At 28.5% G+C, this 24,034-nt stretch overlaps 3 protein-coding genes across 4 annotated transcripts; 2 read left to right on the top strand and 1 right to left on the bottom strand.

The window, feature by feature from the left end:
• Positions 1-3: 3 nt before the first annotated feature.
• On the bottom strand, positions 4-12,356 carry LOC126922037 (dynein axonemal heavy chain 7-like). 2 transcript variants are annotated; one of them, XM_050734203.1, is made up of 2 exons: positions 12,250-12,356; positions 4-9,653 (listed from the first exon to the last, which is right to left on the bottom strand). In XM_050734203.1, the coding sequence occupies exon 2, from the start codon at positions 9,637-9,639 to the stop codon at positions 58-60; it is 9,582 nt and encodes a 3,193-aa protein (XP_050590160.1). In that variant the 5' UTR covers positions 9,640-9,653; positions 12,250-12,356; the 3' UTR covers positions 4-57. The 2 variants fall into 2 exon arrangements, with proteins under 2 accessions (XP_050590160.1, XP_050590159.1); XM_050734202.1 differs by lacking the exon at positions 12,250-12,356 and having other exon boundaries at positions 4-11,833.
• A 35-nt stretch (positions 12,357-12,391) lies between these two features.
• LOC126922058 (spliceosome-associated protein CWC27 homolog) lies at positions 12,392-15,274 on the top strand. The gene is made up of 7 exons (XM_050734254.1): positions 12,392-12,541; positions 12,721-12,930; positions 13,024-13,224; positions 13,296-13,435; positions 13,496-13,750; positions 13,823-13,978; positions 14,058-15,274. Exons 1-7 carry the CDS (start codon positions 12,500-12,502, stop codon positions 14,578-14,580), a joined length of 1,527 nt encoding a protein of 508 aa, XP_050590211.1. The 5' UTR covers positions 12,392-12,499; the 3' UTR covers positions 14,581-15,274.
• Positions 15,275-15,327: 53 nt separating this feature from the next.
• On the top strand, positions 15,328-23,676 carry LOC126922048 (uncharacterized). The gene is made up of 7 exons (XM_050734236.1): positions 15,328-15,457; positions 17,901-18,118; positions 18,230-18,411; positions 18,505-18,652; positions 18,733-19,497; positions 20,696-20,925; positions 22,025-23,676. Exons 1-7 carry the CDS (start codon positions 15,424-15,426, stop codon positions 22,350-22,352), a joined length of 1,905 nt encoding a protein of 634 aa, XP_050590193.1. The 5' UTR covers positions 15,328-15,423; the 3' UTR covers positions 22,353-23,676.
• Positions 23,677-24,034: the final 358 nt, after the last annotated feature.

Raw genomic sequence — 24,034 nt, 5'->3', positions numbered from 1 at the left:
AAATATGTTATATGAAAATCGTTTTTATTTTAATATTTTTTACTTAACTTATATAATTTACATATGACAAAATAAAGCTGTACCGCACTTTATCCAATGAGTTGCAGGGGTATCAGTTTTCAAAGGTATACTAATTATATAATTCTTTGAAGGAAATTTGATATCTTTATCAATATTTTTAGCAGCAGTTATATAGACAGGGCATTCATAGATTTTATCTGCACTTTTTTTATTTCGTGAACATTTAAGATGTATAGGTGGCATATTTTGCCAGATTTCATTTGTAAAATTTTCGACTAACATTCTTTTTTCCAAATCCCATCGAGCACCACATAAATGCAGTCCACAAATTAAATATGCGTCATCATATTCTTCGTTAATTTCTTTTTTTGTATCTATTTCAAAATCGAAAGTGATATCTTCAATAGATATATTATACCTTTTAGAAAATGTCAATAATATTGCAGAAAAGAACATTTTGTAATGAAATAATGTATCAAACCAAATAATTTTTGGACGTCCTTGCTTAATCCAATTTTGAATAAACTTAGCACGTTTTAATAAATTATCGATGTAATCTGTTAAATTTTCAGTAAGAATATTAATTTGTATCATCTTCCAAGTATGTGGAATTTTATTTTTACATATTTTTTTTGCTAATTTTTTCAACGAATCCGTAAAAAGAAGATAACCATCCAATGCTAATTTTAAATTAGTCAGTGCCTTTGTTATAATTTCTAAAATATGTTTTAATGATTTGATTTCACAAAAAAGAACTCTTTGCAAAGGTTCTTTAAGCATAGAAGTACATTGCTCTTGAATTTCATTAATTTTAATTGCATCACATAATTTATCATTAATATCATTAATTAAAATTAATACTTGATCTTTCTGTAACTCCTCATCTAATAAAGAAATTGGAGAGCTCATATATGAAAGAGATGATATCAATTCTGTAGCTATCATAGTATTTCGAATAATAATACCATTTCTATTAAACCCAAATATTTGAAATGATAAGTCTGATGGAATTTTCCTAATATGATCAATTACATGATAATATTCATATCTTTGTGGTATTAATTCCTGTACGTCATTTACATGTACATATTGTCCATTTTCAATTATGTTAGGATTGCAATAATCAGTTAAAAGATGTTTTAAATATCTACTGTCGAATTCGTCTTGAATTTTGCCCCCATAATTGCATTCTCCAATAAGATACAGAAAAATATCAAAAGGTACATGATCTGCATTATTTATGAAATTTTGTAATTGCATAATGGATATTTTAAGATCAGTATGATCAAATTTATATGGTATATTCCATCCTTGAAACCCAAAGTGTTCTCTCTCTTGTATAATTACATGAAAAAGACATATTGCAAAAAGAAGTTTTAAGAAAATTTTCTCTTTTCCAGGACAGCCTTCAAAAAATTCTTTATTTATTATAGGTTCTGACTGATAAATATTCAACAATGTTTCTTTAATATTTAAAGGATAATCGTGCATAATTTTTATACTATTTTGCAATATACTTATTGGAAATTCATTGATAGAACAACTGGATAACCATAAGCGATAATTTAAAGATGAATTAGAAATGTTACAATTATCACAAATTTTTTCAAGATTAGCCAACCAATGAGTTACTAGATGACAATTTTGCAGAAACACCCAACCTCCTTCCTTCTGAGCTCTCTTTATAAGAAATTCAGCTTTCTTTTCTTCACCTTTACTCATAGATAGAGCGACAAATTTGGATAAGTAACCTTTAGTATTTGCATATGTAGAAATAATAGATAATGGTGTTAAAGAAGCAGGTAAAATAAATAAAAGTGGAGTTAAATAACTGGATTCCGCATATGATTGAGATATTTTAATTTTAGGGGAATGGTTTTGTGTATTTCCCAACATATTTTCTATCATTTTCATAATCTGTATTATAATTTGATCAGGACGTAAATTTTTTACAAGAATAAGTTTCTGAAACAAAGATAACTTATTAATCCAAGGTTCTGGCATCAGATGGTCTTCAAATGATTCGGAAACATAATATTGTTTCCAAGCCTTATCATTAGAACAAAAATCATCTGCAAGATCATGGAAGGAAGGAAGTATTTTACTGAGATTATAAATATTTATCCAAATATTTTGTGGAAGCCACTCAAATTTATAATTTGGAACTGTATTACTATGATTTATGTTTGATGTCATAAAATATTTAATTTCTTCTTCAGTTGTTTGTTGATCATTCAATAGAATTTTTGAACATAATAGAAAAGAATACAGTATTTTATGTTTTTCTGATAAAGATCTGCAAATGCTTGAATAAAGACTTTGAGTAAATGAAAATTTTAAATATTTTAATCGTTTTTCAAGAATAACACTTCTACTTGAAATTTCAATTGATCTTCTATATAATTGTATAAACCAAGAAAAAGAGAAACGATACATATGATTTAAATATGGCAAAACATTTAATGTATTGAATAAATCTGTACAGTATTTAACAAAATTTACATAAGCATTTCGAAATTTATTTATCTCTTGTGATGTTGCCTTTGTCATTTCTTGTTTCTTGATAATGTTCAAAGACAAATTTTTTGAAGAATCTAAACTTTTTATAGCAGTCTCATCTTCAAGAATATTTGTTGTTGTTGAAGATAAGATATTTAATATTATATCTTCTTGTTGCTTTAATATTTTTTTGTTGTTAGCATCTTCCATAAGTAAAATTTCAAATTTTTCTTGAAGTTCTGGCTTTTCTTTGTAAATAATAAAATCAAGAAGTTTATCTTGAAGAGCTTCATTGGGAATGGAAAAATTAATTATTGTAAGTTTGCTAAACATTTCACATGAAAATTGAGGATTAAGTAATCGCGTTGTAATATATAATCGAAAATCGAATGAATATTTTATTATATCATGACCAATATCTAAGTATGAAGATTTTTCATCGTTGTAAATTCTTTTTAGGAGAAAAGGATCCAATGATATTTCTAATTCTTCTCCTACATTTTCAATTAATGTGGGGATACCATTTTCAACATTATATTGAATAATTGACAAATAATTGGAGTCAGTGAGCTTAATAATTTTTAAATTATTCTTTTTTTCAATTTTTTTAATCCACTCATTTGCTTGATTTTGTGAATCAATAAATAAGGACCATAATTTGGAATTAGTCATAATAATTGCATTTTCAACTGAAAAGCTATTTTTAGGTAAACCAGAAAAATACCAATGGTTTATATCATTTTCTTCTCCAAGTACATTTATTAAATTATAGTTTTTACTATATGATATTTTCAGAATTTCCATATATTGTTTCCACTGCTCTAAAATTTTGTCACGAAATACAATATTATATGGTGCTGCATAATTTATAGTTGCACATGTCAATATTATGTCACCCACGAGATTATCATAATTTCTTTTAAGATTTTCTGCAATCTGCATCCAACGATTTTTTTCCCCTCCTAAACTTGCCATTAAATTTTTTGCTTTTTGAAGTTTGATGGTACAGTTTTCTACTTCTTGCTTCAGTTTTATTTTTTGTTGTAGTGTTTCTTGTAGACTGTCATTCAAGGCAGCAAGTTTAACATTTAATGTCAACAGAGTTTTTCGTTTTTCATTTAGAAATGCTTCAGCTTCATTACATTCTTTTTCTGCAATAAGCAATTTTTCTTTTTTAGGGGCAACTGCTTTTGCAACTTCATCATAAGATACCATTGCACGTACCCATTTACAAAGGCCTTCTGCAGCACTTGATGCTTTGGCAACGATATGTGGTTTAAAATTGCTATCTATTATGTATGTCTTCTTAATAGTTTGTATAATATTAGATGGAATGTTATCTTTATCATAGTCTTTTAAAATTTGTAAAAAGTTCATATCACTTAAAATACGTTTGCTTGGACCCCAATAATCTGTATATTTTTTGCCGGTAACTGAATCAATTGCTCTATCTGGGGGAACATCAAGCATTACACATATTGCTGCCATTACTAGCTTAATAGTATCAGGAGGATTTTTCATAGCTTTAACCAATGTAATGTCTGTAGGTTTTAGTGTATTTAATGCAACAATAGCATCTTCTAAAATTGGAATTGCTACAGCTAGATCAGCTTCGCATTCCAATTTTAATTTCCCAGCAATTTCTGTTTTCTTATTTGCTATTTCTTCTTCTTGTTGTACAACAGCAGTTGCTTTTTCTACAGTAATATTTTCATTCTCCACTTCTTTCATTGTAATTATCGTTTTTTGGGCAGATAACTCTAACTGTGGTTTCAATATTGTCAATGTAGCTTTCATCTTTTCTACTTGTTGAGCTGCCAATTCTAATTTTTCTAAGCCTGTTAGGTATTTATTTTTCAATGTAACAATATCTTCCTGTTTCTTACACATCAAGTGAACATATAATTTTAACATGTGCAAATATGTAACTGATGTAACATGAATTTTCATTCCAGTTTCTTTGTAGTATTCTTTGCTTATTTCTTGTACATAGTTATATAAATGTATGCAAACTTTTATTACATTTGCTTTTATGTCTTCTTCAATATTAATGTCTTGAATGTATTTCAAACCTACCTGTAAAAGTGTATCTGTTGGCCACATTTCATACCAGTTTACTGTACAATATTTTATTAATTCTGGATATTTATATAAATATGATCTTATACTTTTGTTTGTTTCAGTAAAACAAAATATAATATGTAATTTTCTTCTACATTGTTCCAGAAAAAAATTCATTACTGCACGATTACTGATTTCTTCATTTTTATTACCACCTTGAGCATGCAAACGTATCATTTCAATGATATCACATCTTTCTTCAATAGAAAATAAATCAGGTATTTCACCAGTAGACAATAGGCAACAAATATCATGGAGAAAATTATCCTTTATTTGTTTATCTTTTAAAAAGAGAATACAATTCTGTTTTAAATCACCACACTTTTGTAAAACTAGTTTTATATCTTTTCTCCATATATTGAAGTCACAATAAGATTGCACAGAAGGTTCATATAATTCTTGTTGTTGCATATAAGCAGCTAGACTTGCTAAGGACTTTCTACCAAATCCCATACTAGAAATTATTAATAAATTGCTGCCTGGTATAGCTAAAATTCTTGAAACTTTTATCAAACATTCTAAAATATACTGCGATACTACAATATCAATCCGTTTTTTCACATTATTATTATTATATTCATTTATATAAAAAATAATTTTAGATTGTAATTTCTCAATAGAGTTTATTTCTTCATATCTTTTATTTTCATATTTTTCTGTACACATAAAAGAGCAGAATATTAAATTACAAAAACTATCCTTGATAATTTCATTATTATCAAATTTTGGCAGATAATCAAAAGCTGTTTCAAATGAATCTTTGAAATGATGTTTGCAGGTTATTTTAATCTGTGAAAAAAGCCATTCTTTGTCATTATTATCCAATATTCGATCACCAAAAACACGCCATACTTCATGGGCCCAAAGTCGCATGAAGGTAACTTTAGTTTCTACTGATTCTTTTTGAAGAAGACTACATCCATTAATAACTCTGCTTATATCTCTTATACTAAATTGATACTGAAATTTAGTAGGTATTGGTAGTAAAATTTTAATTATAGAATTATATATATCAATCGTAGCATTAGTTATACTGGTTACAGTACTAAATACATCTGCAGTAAAAGAATTATTTTTTAAATTACTAAAAAGCACATTTGAAAATATTCTGAATATAGTATCTGTAGCAGGGGCATACATAGTGTATAAATTAAAGTGCCTTAAGAATCTAGGACATATTTTAATTTTGGTATTAGTTACAATTGAAAGTGATAACATAATGTCACTAATACAAATTTTTTCAGAGTCATTAATATCATACAAGTAACCATAACTATGATATTGTCGAATAAGATCTAAGATACCATTTATTTCTGATTGGCATTCATATCTTTGCATATTAAGATCATCTATAAAATTAATACAAAACTGATCTTTCGGTGGCCCATAGTGTCTTTTTCTTATTTTATTTAATTTTGAAAGTAATAATTGTTGTGTTTTAGCAACTGTATTCAGAGAAATAAAATTAAGTAAATTGGAATATATTCCTTCAGGTAATTTATTTTTCAATAAAGTTCTTATAAGATAACTTTTTCCAATAGATTCATCTCCACAAATAATAAAAGGTTTTCTGTATTTTATATGTTTTAGAATCATGTGATTATATTTTATTGTATTAATTGTTGGTACAAAAATTTCATTACTACCAGAGTTTTCTAATATTTGCTCACTTTTTAATATATCAGTACTTCCCCAATACTTCCAATTTCCAACACCTTTGAAGATATAAAAATTATCTTGTATTAAGCCTTCATGAGGTAGTGTTATGTCAAAACCCTTTATTATTTCTGGTTTTGGATATTCTTTAATTGCACCAGTCCAAAGTGATGTACAGAAAGAATTAAATTTAGTATGAGAATCTATATCTAAATTTCCTCCTAAACCCCATATTATAGATAATATAAGTGCAACCTGAGCCCATATTAAAAAATGGGATGTTTTCCCCTTTTCTTCAGTATTTTCTGTCAAAGCATCCCTTAAATACATTTCAAACAAATTTAATGTTGACATTACAAAATGTAACTGGCCAACATTTAAAGTTACAGTGCAATTCTTTTGTATAAATTGTAAACAAGGCTCTATTATCCAATCAAACAATGGATACAATATCTTTTTATGTTCGTCATAAATATTGTGTTTGGAAAAATAGGTTTTAACATAGGGTCTCCAATCGATAGAATTTGACTCAATATAAATTATACCACAAGTTGATAAAATAGCAGGAGAAATATCTTCCATACTTATTGTTTCAAAGATAATGGATACAAAATTTTTCATATTAATTTTTTCATCTGATGATAAATATAACATCCTATTTATATCAAGAACTGCATATAAATTTTCAATCCATACATTATTTAGAGGTCCGTCAAATATTATCCACCTTCTGTCAAAGGAATCATTCTTTGAGGATGGCTGAATCATTTTGGAACATATTCCATCCTTCCAAATTTTAGATTTTTCATCAAAATGGCCAAAAAGGTGATTAACATCAATTGTACTTGGAACTATTGTCTCTAATTTTATATTAACACCAAATTCATTGCCTTGCTCATATAAAGACAATAAAACAACTTGAAGGATATTTAATATTTCTGTTTTCCCAACAAAAGGGTTACCAACGATCATTAAACATTGATGAATATGCATTAATTCAAATATTTGTATAATTTTAAGTTTGAAAACATCATGAATATGGATAGATTTAGATGTACATACTGTTTCAAGAGTTTTTAAAAATATTGCATAATTAGGAGGCAACAAGGTAAGATCTGGAAACATGTAATGAACTATATTCCTAAAAATGTGTGTATCTATATTACAAAGTTTTGGAAGATTAACATTGATTAATGAACGTAAAAGTAGTACAATTTCATTTTCATCTGGAAAACTTCTCTTTAAAAAAATTGTGGTTTTGACAATTGTCTTCATAGAATACAAATTAAAAATGTTACATGATTGACACCATAATTGCTCAGATAGTATTTTATATAGCATAACTAACTTTGAAGTTAATAGCTTTGAATTAGATATGCCACCAGCGAAAAATTCAACTTCTATAATTTTATTCATATCTGGTACTATCATAGATACTGTTCTAAATAATATTCTTAAATTATCCGGTAAATTAGAATATTGAAATATATTCAGTTTTGTAATGATGCAAATATGTCCAATTCTACTTACTCTTAATGAGGAACCTTCAAACATTGTGATTTTTAAATTTGTTGCTATAATTTGAAAAATAGAAGTAAGAGTTTGTGCAAGTCTTGATAGGAGATCGATTTTTAATGTATCAAAGTTCTTAAAACAAAGCCACACTCCACAAGAAATAAATCCCTTAAATACTTGAGATAGAAAATTATAAGATACTGTATTAGTACAGTTAAAAGAACGAAATTGTATTGCAATAGTTTTAGCTAAACTTTTGAGAGTTTCTGATTTTCCTGTAGCAGATGGTCCTGTAATAGCACCATATAAATGATACTCATATGCTTGCATAAGAGTATGAAAACATCTATCTGTTAAAGGAGTATTTATTATATGTTGTTTGTAATAACTATATTCATACCCATATTTTATAGTTGTATTAAAAATAGATACTTCTATGCAATCTTCTACTAAATAATATCGTAATTGTGCAACCCATTCAAAGTCTGTAGATCTGGTAATATTTTTGTCTAATAATAACTGAATAATGTCTTTTTGTTGGATTAATATAGTAATTAAAGACATTAACAAATTTCTCAATCTTTTTATCGAATGATTTTTCAATTCACTAGTTAAGCTAATTACATAATTAATATATCTTGAATATAAAGAATTCAGAGCTTTAAAATCAAAAGGAGTAAGACACCTATGTACCTCGATAGTCCAGCAAAGTTGAAAAGTACAAACAATTGCCATGCTTGGAAAATTTATAATGCTATTATGTGTAAATGTTTTACTAAATATTTGATAAGATAGGAGAATGCTTTTTTTTATTGTAGTATTTATTTCATTTTCAAGATATATCAACCATTTCTCTTCATGATCATATTGAACATTAAGTGAAATTAATTTTTCTAAACGTAATTCTTCTTCATAATCACCAAAAATGGAACAAATAGATCTTTCTTTATCAATTTTTAGTTTTTGTATACCTTCAAAACATTTTTGTATACATATACTTTGTATAGATATATCAGATTTAAATAATATTTCTTCAATTTCTTTATCAGAAAGAAAATAAAACCTTGGAAAATATTGTCTCTTAGTTTGTATATAATTTTTAATTTTTTCATTTATGTATTCAAGGTTTCCAACAATATTGAGTAAAGACTTTGAAATTATTGTATCATTAATTTCTGTAAAAGTAGGTGTTTCTGAGAGCTTCTTTTGAATATGTTTTAAGACTTCTTTAATTTCTTTGTACAAAAGAAATTCTTTGGCTAAATGTACTTTTATGCTTGGATGACAAAAAGTAGACTTTAAGGAAAGAACTAATATTTGTATGTAATTCCATTGATTAATAATTTCTTGAATTCTAGTGAGAGACATTAAAAAATCTGTCATTAAGGAAGTTATTTCTTTAACAAAATTTGAAGTTTTCATTTCTTCAATAATTATAAGGTGATCTTCAAGTAATAATTCTATATTATCCATATTAGAAAATACATACATTTCAGTTTGTTTATCAAGACTTATTTCAAAAGAAATTTTATCCCATTCTTTGATCATTTTCAATAATTTCTGTTGCATCTTTAATTCCCTATTAGCACTTATACTGATAGTTTTATATTTCTCAATATCACCCATTAAATTATATGAAATAATTTTTCTTAAACTAGTCCCAGCATTAGGTGTAAGATTAAACTTACATATTCTAGACATTTCTATCCAATGTCGTTTTTGTAGAGCTGAATTACACATACATGTTACTAATGGTAAATATTGCTTAAAATTGTTTATAGAATTAAGAGCTTGCCAACATAACTTTAATGGTGCAGGTTGTTGCATCGGATCTGGATCATCTGCAAGTCCAGAAAATTTGAAACATTTGTTCAGTGTTACATCCATTTTAATCTTTGTTCTAAACATTTTGCTCATTTCAGTAACTTTTTCAAAATAATTCAATGTTTTGTTTTCTATAATGACAGCATCCAAACATTCAAAGGGACCATCTAACCATACAGAATAATCTCTTTGCCATTGATAAATGACGTAAATGAGATCATGAAATGATATGATTATTTCATATAATTCAATTACATTTGAAAACTCAGTTTCAGGAAATTTAAATAACGTTTCTTCTTCGTTAATTCTTTGCATTTCCTGTTTAATTTGATTTATTTGTTTTAGAAGACCTTTATAATATTCAACATATTCTTCAATTCTATTTATATTATCCATATTATCTAACTCACTAAGTTGAGGAATGATGTTATCTACATTAATGTTTAAGTTATTTATCCTTTTCTGCATGTCATCTTCTAATTCACTTTTCATTGCCTCACATAATATATTACTTTGTTTAAATATTGTTTCAATTTCATATAACCAATTAATAGTCTTTTTATTTAATTGAATGTGACCATCTGATAAAACTGTTATCTCTGATAATATGCTTAACATGTGTATTGAATTCTGAATTTTACATTCTAATTCTTTTATTAACACTTGCGATGCATAGGAGATATATTCAGTTAATTCAATTAAGGATTGTGAATTTTTTGGAATATTTAATATCTTTGTTTTCAAATTTTCAAAATCTGAACAAATAGATTCATTGAATTCTTGATGGTATTTAATGAGTTTATTTAAAAAAATATTTATAATATCAAAGGATTCCTTTTTCAAAAATTCTTTAGCTCCATGTTGTTCTAATTTTCCTATTGCATGATATGTATTCAATGTCATAGTATTTGATTTTATTAAATAGGTACTGTATTTCTGTACATGTTGGATGTATAAATCAAAGTTTATTTTTTCAGATGTTAATGATAATATTCTTTCTCTTAAATTAGGTGTACAGATAAGATAAAATTCTTCAGTGATATGTTTTACATGTTCATTTAAAGATTGAAATAAGTTATCTAGAGTAAGTTGCAACTTGTTATGAGATTCTTTAATATAACAATTTGGTAATTCTACTTTAATATATTTATAATATACTTTTATATTAAGCCATTCTTCCAATGGTATTAAATCTTGGGCAATTATTCTAATTTTTTCAATGATATCATGATATAAAGAATATACTTCTTGAACAGTAGGACTAAGACATAATCGGTCATCTTGCATAATAAGTTGAAATTTTATTTGAGGACAGCAATATTTATCACTCATAATGTTTAGTATATGATCAATAGATTTTATCATGACATTCAAAATTTGTTGTACAAAAACATGTGTTATACAGTGCATAATACTGGGTAATCGTTTCTTATTAATGTTCTTTAAAATCTTATTTGTTGCTACAGCTGTTGCCACCTTAGTATAAAACTGATTTGTTAGTGCCAATGATCCTTTTTTAATATCATTATTAATCATATTTTGAAAATCAGTTAATGACATAAGCCCAAAATGATGATAATGTTCAAAGTTGCAAATAAATACTGGAAGTTTCAGTTGTGCTTGTTTTATAATAATTCTAATTGGTTCTAAATAAAGATAATATCTTTTATTTAATAATTTACCACGTCTTAAAAAAATATTTCTATTAAAAGCATTTTGATCATCTAAGAATTTATGGTTTGCATAAATTATCTTAGAAACATAATCATCATTCTTTTTATGATTTGATAATGTAACTTTATTTAAGAAATCTTGCATATCCTTAGCATATATGTCTTTTACTTCTTTTAATATTGTTTTTATTAGTAAACAATATTTTCTGTTATATTTCTTTGGTAATAAATTCAAAATATTTTTTTCCCAATCAGTGGGAAATTCTTTGAAATAATTGTAATTTAAACACATTTTCATTTTATCATATATTAAATTATCATTAGATAATAAAGAGTTGGTACTTAGATTATTTGATTGGTATACATCCATTACATTTACTTCCATGTTACACATAAATAAATTTTTACAAAAGATTTACTAAGTATTTTAGCTTACACAGTTAAGTACAGAATAAATTTATACTGTGAATGTAGAATGTTTTATCAATACATCAGCATTGCTATATTTCTTTAGTAGACATAAAATTAGATAGTTATAAAAATAGCCAGCATTATTAAAAATTATTTGATAATTTAAGAGATGTAAATATATATTAATTATTAATTATATAATCTCAAAAATAAAATTAATTCACAGTTTTACATTTAGAAAAATAATTTATTTTTATTTTTTCTTGATAACCTTAAAATGTACAACTACGAATAATGTACTTAAATATCACTAAATAACAGTAAAATAATTAAATTAATTAGCTAAATAAAAACTTACAATAAATAAATTTATTTTTAAGATAACCATATGAAAAATGCAAGTTAAATTATGACTTTAGTCGTAAATATATTCCTAAACGCTATTCCTGTTATTTCTTGTTTTATATAATAATATCAGATAATATAAACATATATATCTTTATATATCATTTCAGCTAATATCATTTACCTTAATTTCATAATTTCTTTAGTATTACATGTTATTTCACAATAGTTACTCATTTGTGTTTTTTATTTTGATTCACGGCAGTTTTGATTATACCGTCTACATATATTATGTATGGTCTATGTCAATAGTGTTAAGTATTACATTTTCACCTGTTTGGTTGATGTATTGTAGCAAATTAAAATTTAAATATGAACTGTTTTCGTTGATATTTGTTGAAATATAACTTTTATATTAAAGAGGATTTACAAATATGAGTAATATTTATATACAAGAACCACCCACTAAAGGAAAAGTAAGTATTAATTCATGATACTTTAATGGATTGTATATCTGTTTTTAAAAACATAACCTGTATATAATGTTTATTTTTGAACTTCTATATTAAAATGTTAAATAATTTATGTCATTAAATAATACGCTTTATTTCAATGGCATGTTATATTACCAAAACTAATATATTATCATAAATAGGTGATGATGAAAACTACTGTTGGTGACATTGATTTAGAGTTATGGGCAAAAGAGACTCCAAAAGCATGTAGAAATTTTATACAATTATGTATGGAAGGCTATTATGATAACACCATATTTCATAGAATCATTAAAGGATTCATAGCACAGGGTGGGGATCCAACGGGTACAGGAGAAGGTGGTGAAAGCATATATGGACAGGCATTTAAAGTGAGTTTACTTGAAACAAAAAATTAATTTGTTTTATTAAAAAATAATTATTGGATTTATATATATATATATATATGTGTGTGTATACATTAGGATGAATTTCACACAAGATTACGATTTTGTCGAAGAGGTTTAATTGCTATGGCTAATGCTGGAAAAGATGACAATGGTTCTCAGTTCTTTTTTACTCTTGGTTCCACACCAGAATTGCAAAATAAGCATACTATCTTTGGTAAGGTTACTGGAGAAACTATATTTAACATGCTTAAACTTGAAGAAGCGCTTGTAGATGAGGTAAATTTAGTATTGTTAGAATGTATTAGAAATCAGTGCAACTACTATTTTTCCATATTTTTTTATTTCAGGACGATAGACCACTTTATCCTCCAAAAATTATAAAAACACAAATATTGAAGAATCCATTTCCTGATATTGTACCAAGGATAGTATCAAAGAAAAATGAAGAAATAAACGATAGCTTAAATACTAAAAGGACAGGAGTAAAGTAAGAAAGAATATTTTGTTTTATTAATAATATGCTTTATAATGAGACATTCTGTTACAGAAATTTTAATCTTTTATCGTTTGGTGAGGAAGCAGAGGAAGATGAAGAAGAATCTGTGATACTTAATAAACAGTTCAGTAGTAAAGGCAAGTCTGCGCATGATCACCTAACTGATCCAAAATTAAGTGCACAACCAGCTATTGAACCAGCTGGACCTCCAAATAAAAAAATAAAAAACGACCGTAGTAGCGATTGGGAAAGCGATGTGGAAGAAAAAACTCAAGAGGAATTAGAAGTTATAAAAAAAGAAAAGGAGTTGGTTTATTATTTACGTTATAATCGTATTATATTAAGTAAGATCTTTTATTAAAAGTTTTGTATTTTTAGAGCAATGAAAGAAAGAATAAAAAATAAATTAAGAGATACGAAGAAAAATTCTAAAACAGAAAATTATAAGGTAGATGATGATGAAGATGATAAAGAGATAAAGGAAGATAAATATTATCTTGGGAAAGACAGAGATGAAGAACGTAAAAGAAAAGCGTATGTTTTATATTAATATTTGTTTATTAATATTTATTTCTAATGTATATTTAAATATTTTCAATTAACTATTATGCAGAGAAGAAATTAGAAAACAAATTCGGGATTTTAAACGTGATGTTCAAAATGAAAAAAAAGCGAAAGAAGCAGATCAAAAACTAAGACAAGATCAGGTGGAAAAGGAAGTAAAGAAAACTGAGATTATGAAAGAATATATAGAAACTCAAGAGAAATATAAAGAAGCAAAGTCGAAATTACCTAAAAAGGGAAAAAGTCGCGAGGACTTCACAATGGAGTTATTAAACAAGTTCAAATCTAAACTTCAAACTGCTAAGGAAACTATAAGAGAAAGATCGCTGAGTCCATTAAAAAAAGAAGATAACAAAGAGGATGATTTTGATCCAGCTGATGAGTCTTGGATGATACATGCATTACATTGTGAAGAAAAAGCACCTGTTCTTGCTAAAGATGCAAGTACAAAAGACGATGATTGGTTTGAAATTTATGATCCTCGAAATCCTCTTAATAAGCGACGAAGAGGAGAAAGATCGCATAAATCAAATGATGATAAAAATAGGCAATCCGATTCTCGTCGCAAATAATATTTATCATAAATAATGTTATACCTACACATGCAAGTAATTATAGTATTTTTGTATTACTTTTTTGTGTACAGAATTGTGTATAAGAGTATGTTATATTAAATATTTCTTTTAAACAAAATTTATACATTTACTGAAGAAGTAAGTAGTATTTTGGAAAAAATGTGATAGCTTTATATTTTAAAATTCAAAAATTAATTTTTTGTGCAGATATTATTTTTTAGGTAGTTTAGTATTTTGTAATTTCGCATCAGCTGCGAAACAAAAATTATGTACGTATGTGTGCTTTTGATGCCGTATGGTCGTGTTTACCATACTTTAGATAACTGCAATATTTTGATGGCAAAGATGGATAACGATAGTGCCATGATTTTGTGCAAATAGACGTATAGATCGTAGCTTATCCAGAGCACAGTAAAATTTGATAAGACACTGATACAAAATATGACATATTCGTTCACTGATTCAGTCGATCTGTTGACAGCGGACGATACGCATCGTATATTTACATACGTAATTTCCCGTTTGCATAAATATAATTATGTATTCATTTAATGAATTATACATTTATTGTAAATATCAGTGGAAGTAAAGTTGAATAACTGTTTTAAAAAGAGAAATAATTTAAATATTCTTTTTAATTGTAGTAATCAATAAAAAATTTGGAAAAAGGATTATTTTTATTTAAAAAGAATTGCTGTTCTTTACAAACTACGTATTATATTTTTTTGTTAATGAATCATCAACGTATATAATGTGTGTTTGTTTCTGTTATTGTTTTTAATACTATCCACGTGTGAAAATAGTGATCCTGAGTGTCTATGCCGTGTTTCTACTAGGAGAATGCCAACGACGCCATTAAAAATAGATATACTTGGTATGCTTTATTTTGTTCGTATATTTCATCAATCATTTCGAAGACGTAATAGTAAAGCGATAATCGCTAATCATGTTCTTCTTCATAACCCATTTTGATTCCATAATTTGCGTTGTTTTAAAATAAATAATTCATCACGCATATGTATACATCTTAACTATTTTTGAGCTAAATATTCATGCCAAAGTGAAGTGCGTGTTCTAGCTACTAATCTTTTTGCGATGATGTTCTGTCTTTTCATTCTTTTCCTTTACCACGTGGTATTAAGAAATGTGTGCATTGCAAAGCATACATGCATCATATATGTATATACATACTATAATCGAGTGCAGAGCTTTAAACACGGCCTATCAAAATCGTATTAGCATTGATAGGTAAATTAACTAATTATGTAATGATAGTATTTACTTAAGCCACTGTAAGTAGCCAAGAAATGTATTGCCCTTTGAAACGAAATGTAACACATTCATTCTTTAATCGTGCATATTCTTCTTTAATGTAGCTCATAATAGCGATCATAATAGCACCGTAAATAATCTTTCTTCTCGCGCAAGATATAAGTATCTTATTTTTAAATTTTTATCTTAGCGCATCTATATAAAGGTTTTTATACGTATATATTTTATGCATTTATATGTATTATGGTAAATTGGGAATAATTAGAGTGATTAAACTGATTTAAATGTTATGAAATAAAAGCACTGATATCTTTTATCGTTCAGTGTACCGAAATGATAATGATTTTATCGAATTTCGTGCCTTTTTTTGTTTTTAAAGTTCCAATAGATAACTAAAATATACAACATCCGTATGTCATTGATATTGATTGAATAAATAGTATTATATATTGTAGGAGCTATAATAAAATACTTGAACACTTAATTCCATATTTATCTATTTATAGAATAGATAAAAACATTGTCGTTATTTTTACTCAATAAAGTTAATATAGTTTTTGTTATAAAAACTATTTTATGAAAGAAAATGGATTTTGAGATAAAATGCATTATCGGCAGTTATATTTTTGGAGTTAGAATCACTTTATACTTACATATATTTGTTTAAAACATGCATATTTGTAGATGTATAAGATTCCAGAAATCAATAGCGCATATGTTCAGAAAATAATAATCATGGTAATATTATAGGTTTGAGTTATTACTTTTGCTAGGTTCAAAGCAAACCGATAAAGTTATTGCTCTTGCACTTATCGAATTTAACAAATACACATATATATATATATATATATATATATATATATATGTATTTGTTAAATTATAATACATATATATATATATGTATATATGTACATATGTTTCACGTTCGCGGAAGACTGCTAGTTCGATAACCTTGCGCATTCGATCGCAGACATAAGACTTAACCCCTAACCTATTTAATCACAATTACTAAGTTGTTATAACTTTTACTTGATTTTAGTTTTATAAGTTCCAATTGATTTGATATTTTTCATTCATAATTCATAAGCGATAATTAAAAAATATTAATACAATAGTTCAAAAATCCTCCTCAAAAGGAATGATTCCAATCAAAAGCATAATTTCTACGATAAAAATCAAACATAAACGTTACAAGTCTTTGTACGATACGAATGTATGTCGTCATTATTGATTATTACTTATCGTGAATGTATCTCAATCCAGAATATACGTACTTTGTTGCTACAGACTGCGTCAACAAGATAGCAATTCAAAATATCCTGGATTGATGTTACTCGTGACTCCGTACCGAAATAAAAACTTTCGTTTCTAAGGAAAATTTTCCACTTATTCTTACGATTATCAATTGTATGATTGTTAAGGCAAGTCTATAAAGTGTTATGAAATATTTTATAGTCATTTCAACAAAGTATCAGAAAATAAACTTAACTAATCTTTTCCAAACGAGAAACATAAGGTCGACAAAGAAGAAATTTTATTAATTAATGTGTCTTCGCGTAATTACGTTACGATCTTCACAATCACGAGCCTCTAAAACTAGAAGAAGAAACTAGAAGAATTACACCATTTTAAATTTCTAAATAACGAACAGACATAAATGAAATTTATGTAGCTTATTTTAAGTATAGAGTTTCAAAAATAACATGGCTGACTCGCATCATTTTATCTACAACAAAGAAGATCGATAAATAATTCTGTTGCGTAATTTAGCGTGAATATTTATGTGACGTAATAAATAAATAAACGAGTATCTTCTGCGAATTAATTATGTATTTATTCTTCATAGTCAAAATATATTACATTTATATCGAATATATTCTTAAATATTTTTAGCAAAGTGAAAATAAATTATGCCTGATATAATAAAATTGAAACTTTCAATTACTCTTGTAACTAATCATTTTACTCATTATCATTCGTTTCTATAATTAATTTTGAGTAATCATTGAACCGAAAGATTCTCATGAAAGTTATACAATTCGTAGAGGACGGTGCTCGTCCAAGAGATTGGCAGCCTCGTAGGTCTCAGTACAAGGTGCCTCTGAGATTATTTCGATTATGCTTACTGGGAATGTTTCTTCCTGCGGTATTGGTGGCTGGGCCGATATACTTGCGATATCGTGTTTATTGCGAGCAACTGTATCCATTAACCGTTTCCGATCAAAGGCTTATCGACGCGAAAGTATCTACCACGTGGTGTCAAGTAAGTACATTCTCATTTTATCTTTAGGCATATTTTTATTATGTTCTAATCCCATGGCTCATCGCGACATTGTTAAGTATAACACGATTATCAAGAAAAAATTCTTCGCAGAGTCAAGTCATTAAAGTTAATACAACGTTTAATGCCTATCTGATGAACGACGAACCAAAGATGGAAAACGAGTTTCTACCCGTTTCTATGACGAGACATTTGATTTTAGAGGACGACATGAAAGAATATTGGGGCTTCTATCTCCTTCGTGGTAGTAGCGTTACTGTATCCACTTGTGTGAGGTAGTATTGATGTAAAAGTGAAAAGAAGTTGAAATAAAGCATAAAACTGAGGAAGTATCGATAAAAAGTAAAATTTTATGGGTTTTATGGTAGATGGCCTGGTGCTTCTTTAACCATGATCCGCGGTCACAAACATCTTCATGAATGTGCCTTCATTGGTGACGATAGCAGCGAAGAATTGGAGGAACTCCTAGAAGTTGCTAAAGAGACCGGTTTCCTTACAATAAATGGTTCGCTTGAGGTAATTTTCGTATATTGTATTAGCACGATGTTATCAGGATGTAAAACGAAAAAGATGTAAATTTCATGTACGTTTCATAGAATGAAAGTCCTAGCAATGAGCCAGAGAAAATGAAGAGAGTGCAGCAGGGTATACAGTTTCATCACAAGGACCATGCTAACGCTTTGAACAGCTCGAAGCACACGATGAACACCATGACACACCATTACAACAGTCATGAGTTGGATGCCAAAGCTATGAAAGTGATACTCACGGAACTATTTGCCAAAACGCTCGACACGAAAAAGAAGCAGAAAGAGAATCCTCACCACCATTACGAAGGAACCTTCGTGGAAACTGATAACATCGAGAAGCCGCCTACTCAATATCCCCATGACGATTCTCAGAAAATTAGAAACAAACAGATGGAAAATATGTTGATGAAAACTTTTGAAGAAGTCTTGAAGAAGAAAAATGTAGTAAGTGTTATGAACGACACAGGAGGACTGATAGAAAAACACCGAAAACTTCAGCGTGGAAAGACGAGCAAAGAGAAGACGACAGTAAATCCTGAAGAGAAGATCGAAAAAGCGGAAGCTTCATCCGCAGAAGTGCTTCGAGATGTGTTGGACAAAGTCAATTCTTTGGGTTATCGGGGTAAAAAGATACTGAAAAAACTGATGGTTGAAATTGAGAAGAAGGGTGCTGAGGGAGAAGCTCTATGGCAGGCAGTGAACAAAACGATGAACGATCAGACACTTTCGGATGCTGAGAAACGTAGAAGACGAAGAGACTTGATTTTGTCTTCGCCTCTTCATACAGAATTAACGGAGGAAGATGAAGATAACGATGCTGCTATCGAGGAGGTAAAGTGACTTCTTTCTATGTACCTTGTTGACCATAAGTATTTATATATCTACTGATATTTAGTACAAATTGAATACCTTTTATTTTTATTATAAAATTATTAGTTTATTCACATTATATATCCCTCATAATGTAAAAGAATAAGTACAATAAAATTTCTTGCAGTTTCTACTAAATATAATTTGATTTCGAATATTTATGTATTTATATGAACTTAAAAAGTACAGAAATTATAATGTGTAAAAATATATCAAATATTCAAAGTGGAGTACTCTTTCTAATACATAGAAGGTAATACAAAATTTCTAAGTTCTATTTCTTTAGTCATGTTCGTAAAGATATGGATTTTCATAAACCTCCACAGTCTTGTAACGAATTAGTATCCAAATACTTATATTTATGACAGTGCGTATTTAAGATATTATCACTAAAAGGATAAATGTAACTCCAAAGAACTTGAGGTAGAAGCATGGAAGATTGTAGAAAATTTTCCGTGGACATAAATTAACAGCGGCAAATTTCCATCGAGCTAGCGATAAAAAACAGTTGCATGCAATATTATGCGCGATAAGGTTTCGAAATGAGATTTAAGGTGGAGGAGGATGCTGTTACCACGAGATGTTTAATCGTTGACTTATGTTCAGATTAAATTTAATTCGATCGGATGATTATCACACGATGTCAATTTCATTCGGTAAATAACTCGACGTTAAATACGTCGGCGATAACGGTCCAATTTAATAGATCGTAATCGACATTTTATCTTGCAGAGATAGACACGGTCAGATGCTCGTATTGTCCTCATTAAAAATTAATAGGCCAACATAATTATTCGCGGTGTTTGCAATTTATTCACGTGGATTTAACAGAATGTATGAGAGTTTTCTTATCAAGATATTTTCGAGGTAATGTTAATATTTGTCGCAGATTCAACTCAGGAACAATAAGAGAGATGAATCTTTGTTTGATAAGTATCGTTCAATCGCGTTACGTCAAATAGAAAGAAACGATTAAAGATTATGGAATCATTAGAGAAAAGGTGTTTGCTTATAAGCAGGGTATGAATTAATGAAAGTCGTTTCATATAGAATTAATATAGGAGGTACAATGGATAAAATATTGTTACGATTAAGTATTTCTTTTAAAAGGTGCATTATTGTATAATTGTTATAATTGTTATAATTTCTGTTACATCAGGATATATTGCATCCAGATGGCATAGCTGAGGACAGGGGTACCGTGAACGAGACGACGTTAAACGACAGAAGTAATTCCGAATTTTGGAGCTCGTTTAGTAGCTCCGAGGAACGGCTTTTGGATTGCAAAGGATTGATTCTGAACTTACCTTTAACACCACATCGATATTGTATGCCGAAACACGAAAGCGAACATTTGACCGCCTCGTTCGCTAACACAGTTACATACAGGTATATTGCGTGTAAACCGTTATAAATATTTATGAATACTTAAAATGATAGCAGAAATAAGATTTCAAAGGTAAACAGACATTTAGATAACGTGATAATTTCTTTTAGCAACAGAGAGGCCTGCTCGAAGAATAAAACAATTGGTTATTTTTATATAAAAATTACGAATTCCGATCATATTTGCCAGTTTACGTTCCGTGTTATCGACAATTCAGAAACATTGATAGAAGTATAATTTCTATTAAGTCTTTTATGTTTCGATAATGAGTAACACACGAGTAGGAAGATAGAGAAGAGAAAAATGTTCATTTCATATTTCATAACTCTACAGACATTAGATAGTATAGAAGCTCTTTGATAATAAATAGTAAAACTGTTTAGAGAGTTCTAAGAATCCAGATTCCAAGATTTTAGATCCCGTTTAATGATTTAAGACCTAAGAGAAAAGAGCTTTAAGTACGTAGATGGAACGTTGAAGAGGGATATAAACATATTATTGGATGATTAAACGAAACTAAGAAACTTAAAGATTTGAGGAAATGCAAAAATTCTAAGTTTAAGTAATTTGAAAACCTTAAGGGAATTTAAGAGTGCTGCTATGTGATACGAAGGGGCACAGAGGTTCAAAAATCCATAATTCTAAGACTTAAGAAAATTTAAGTGCCTCTAAATGCAAAATATCTTCCTGTAAGAATATCAAATATACGATTAGAATGTGCGATACCATACGGTTTATGGTATATCGATAAATTATTTAACAATCTCGAGGGAATTTTTTTCGTTTTAGTATTATACTTTAACTGTATTTTGAATATTGAAAAATGTTTATGAAAGTACGTGACGACAAATTTACATTCGTTGCTGAGGAATTATTTGACTTAAATGGATTACAATGTCTGGATTATTTTATCGTATGAATGCGATTGATATTGTTAAATGTGTATGAAATTATCGAGTGTTTGTGGAACTAATCGGATATTTCGGATGATTCCATCTTTACTTGTCTGTTAAAATTTTATCGTTATCGACGTTTAATCAGCACATATCAAGAGTAAGCTCTATAAGAATAAATTTTTCAAGCGTTTAATCTACTTTTCAGAGTACCTACGAACGGATATTATTTCTTCGTCTTCAATTCTGAAAACGAGATTCAGCCGAATTATTTGCGAGTACGTTTCGATCTGCTGAAGACCTTCTATAATATCTCGAATCCAGTACACGCCTGTAAGAATAGCACGACAGAATGTTCGTTGCCTTTCAAAATCTTCAGCAATGAGAGGACGGTCTTAGAGTTGCCATTGAGTGGCAATGACTCACAATGGAACGAAGAATATGTGGTTGTCTCCACGTGCGAACCTAGGACGTCTATTTACTTGTTATGCATCATAGCGGTGCCTTTGCTCATCCTTATATTTGCGTTTCACTGATAGCACGATGAATCGGTATGAGGAAAAGACAGTATTGTGATCTCGCGACGAGAACAGCCGCTGAAAATGCTCGCTTGTAAATATGTTTTAAATTTAAAAGCGAACCGAAGTATGAGAACAGACCCTTGTTATAATGGCAATAACGCGACAGTATTCTTCTCCTTTCACCGTACCATTTAACTGGTGGTTATGAATGTGACGTTATATTTGTGATAGTTAATGTATTTATACGTTAGTAACTTTAAATGGAACATTTTTTAAATCGCGATATAAATAATCCAAAATTCAGAATCGTCATAATTAGACTGCAGATTTTTATGTATTTATAGGAAATTTGGAAGTGTAAAAATACACAGAATGTACGCATACTATGCAGAGATATATAAAATACTCAAAATATAGTATTGTAATATATACCGAGTGAAACAATTGTTTACGTAGATTTAATTTTTTTATTCATATTCGTAAAAATATGAATCTATATAAATGTCCGCAGCCTAATTATAATTTAATGTATTAAGGCTATGCGTTTATGTTAAAGATACATGTGATACGAATGATGGTAATACGAAGGTGGTTAACGAATTATTAATTGCAATTAACACAAACGCTTTTTAACATCCTTTGACGTTTTTAGATCGTTATAATTCTACACATACACATACACACACACATATACACATATGTACACATAGTCGCCCCGGGAAGTAGATTTACGCTCCTACTAAAAGTTTAAATGTAAAATCTTTAATTTATTTTTCGAAAAAACTATATGTATATATTTCTAATGCGGACTATATTTTTTATATATATTATGTGATCTACGTATAGATTAGAATCGTATATTTATTACGTCAATGAATAGTGAGATATTCTATTTTTCTTTTTCTTTATCAGTCGACAAAACCATTTTGTTGTATTATATTTTATCTTCAATTGGTAACGTAATTCCGATTGATATCGTTCATTTTCAATCAACTTGTTTTCTTAAGTATTGGAACTTTTTTCTGAACAATTGTCATTGTATACTATGTTATCATGATACACAAGCTTCGAGCGTCGAGTAAAGTTAATCATACAAATTGGGTATTACCGTGGATAAATCATCCTAAATTGTTTGTCACTGCTTCACTGACTTTATTTATCATAATGTAATACGTTTTAACTTATTACCGTTATTCCATTGCATCGCTCGAATATTCGTTTCTCAACCAACGTTATTACCACTTTCCTACTTATTACGATTCCTACTTTCAATGATATTAATTTCGACTAGATTGTACAGATTATTTATATTTTCAATAAAAAAATCCAAGTAATAGTATCGATCGCTGTTTTATTCACTTTCGCTTAAAAAAAACACGCTCAATTAAAAGTAGTAAAAAACTTGGTAACAAACTTGCTTTCTTCGTATAAAAGACGGTAGCGTGACCGAACCAGTCCTAATTAAACGTCCCAGGGTAATCCTTTACGTCTTTCAACATCTTAAAAATTAATCTCCGTCCTATCTCTCCTCCTAATCCGTCAGATTAATACTTCATGTCGATGCAAGAGACTCCCGACAACTTGACCCTGCCATTCCATGGCCGAGGGGTAGCGAGAGGACGATTCTAGGGGTTTCGAGGGCGGAGCATCCCTTATCAGCACCGAACACTCGTGCTTCGCGCAGCCTCCGTGGCTTC

The sequence above is a fragment of the Bombus affinis genome, chromosome 11, assembly GCF_024516045.1.
Source record: "Bombus affinis isolate iyBomAffi1 chromosome 11, iyBomAffi1.2, whole genome shotgun sequence".
In the NCBI taxonomy this organism is placed as follows: domain Eukaryota; kingdom Metazoa; phylum Arthropoda; class Insecta; order Hymenoptera; family Apidae; genus Bombus; species Bombus affinis.
This window is presented reverse-complemented; position numbering and strand designations above follow the sequence as displayed.